The sequence below is a fragment of the Aptenodytes forsteri genome, unplaced genomic scaffold (genome assembly GCF_000699145.1).
Source record: "Aptenodytes forsteri isolate BGI_AS27 unplaced genomic scaffold, ASM69914v1 Scaffold54, whole genome shotgun sequence".
Lineage (NCBI taxonomy): Eukaryota > Metazoa > Chordata > Aves > Sphenisciformes > Spheniscidae > Aptenodytes > Aptenodytes forsteri.
In genome coordinates, this window is record NW_008796044.1 from 7,323,347 (window position 1) to 7,324,946 (window position 1,600).

Sequence of the window (1,600 nt, forward strand, 5' to 3'; positions counted from 1 at the left end):
CATGCGGTAGTTCAACACCGGCCGCGGCCAGGAAGCTCCTCCGGGGACGAGGTTTCTGCACAGCCTTAAATTCAACCCCCCCGCTCAAGGGACCCACGGTCGTGCCCCTAAACAGGTAGACTGCAAGCAGCCCGCCCGACCCTGCCCGGGGCAAACCCCCACCTGTTTGCAGAAGGTTTGCTGAGGTTTTGGTTTCTTGCAGCCATTAGATTTTAGGTGCGCTCTAGAAGAGGATCATTATTATTATTACCGGGGGTTTTGTTTTTCCTTATAGAGAAAGGCTCCTCTTTATAACCGATGTGTGCCACGCCAGAGCCCATCGCGTCTCGAAGCTACCCGCTAGGCACAGTACCTTTGCAGTGCAAAAAGTCCTCGGGGTGCGGGAAGGAGCCCTCCTCGCAGAGCAGCTCGCAGGTTTTATCCGATGCCAGGGGGTAGCCGTTGTCCTCCTCGTTGTAGTCGCTCTTGCCGTTGCTGTTTGAGTAGCCGTTGGCATACATCTTCAGGGCGGACCTGCGGAGGCACAGGAGCTCCTGGAAGGCATACCTGAAGTCCGGGCTCCGGCAGTAGATCAAAGGGTTGAAGGCAGAGTTGACATAGCCCAGCCAGTTCAAGAGGATGTACACGTACTTGGGTATGATGTCGTCCTGGATGACGTGCACGATGTTGACGATGAAGAAGGGCAGCCAGCACAGCGTGAAGGTGCCCATGATGATGCCCAGGGTCTTGAGGGCCTTGTGTTCCTTCAAGAAGAACTTGGAGGAACGGCGGTGCCCAGCTCCCCCTTTCTGCTCCTGCTCCTTGTTCTGGGTGTGAAACCTCCCCTCGCTCCTGTCTATCTTCTGCAACTGCTTCTTGGCCACCTGGAAGACCCTGGCATACACGAATACCATGACCACGAGTGGCAGGTAGAAGGAGATGATGGAGGAGGCAATGGCATAGGCTTGGTTGGTGAAGAAGTCGCAACATGTGTCCTTCTCATAGCACAGGATGGCCTCGTCACGGTCTGCCCGGTACCAGTGCATTTGGATGGGCAAGAAGGAGGTGAGGGCAGAGACCACCCACACCACGAGGATGACCACGCGTGCCTTGCTCTTGGTCAGCAGGCTCTGGTACTTGAAAGGGGAGGTGATGGCGAAGTACCGGTCCACGGCAATGACGCAGAGGGTCTCAATGCTGGCCGTGACGCAGAGTACGTCCAGGGAGGTCCAGAACTCACACCAGAAGTTTCCAAACTTCCACATCTCCATGATGATGTGGCTGGCGCCGAAGGGCACCACGGCCAGCCCCATCACCAGGTCAGCGCAGGCCAGCGAGGTGATGAAGTAGTTGGTGACAGTCTGCAGGCGCTGGAACCGGGCGATGGCAGTGATCACCAGCACGTTGCCGAAGACGATGGCCAGCACGATCACCGACATCAGGATCCCCATGCCCACCATCCACACGTCCCGCGACAGCGTGGGGTCGGCGGCGCTCTGGTTGGCGCTGACGTTGCCGCCGGGCAGCTCGGCGCCCGCCACCCCCATGGCCCCCCAGCAGCCCCCCGGGCAGGCGGCGGGGGCTTGGCTTTGCCCCGGGCCCCTCCGCCGCCCCGGCCCCA

At 59.5% G+C, this 1,600-nt stretch overlaps 1 protein-coding gene across 2 annotated transcripts in view; it reads right to left on the minus strand.

Moving 5' to 3' along the window:
• ADRB2 (adrenoceptor beta 2) overlaps window positions 1-1,527 on the minus strand; it is a 37,289-nt gene extending 35,762 nt beyond the window's left edge. The window contains exons 1-2 of one of the 2 annotated variants that reach the window (XM_009285739.1): window positions 631-1,527; window positions 353-513 (exon numbers count right to left, since the gene is read on the minus strand). In XM_009285739.1, the coding sequence (XP_009284014.1) occupies window positions 353-513; window positions 631-1,526 (1,057 nt within the window). In that variant the 5' untranslated portion in view covers window position 1,527. Of the gene's footprint in view, window positions 1-352 lie in introns of both variants that reach the window. The other variant, XM_009285738.1, reaches the window with a different exon arrangement.
• Window positions 1,528-1,600: the final 73 nt, after the last annotated feature.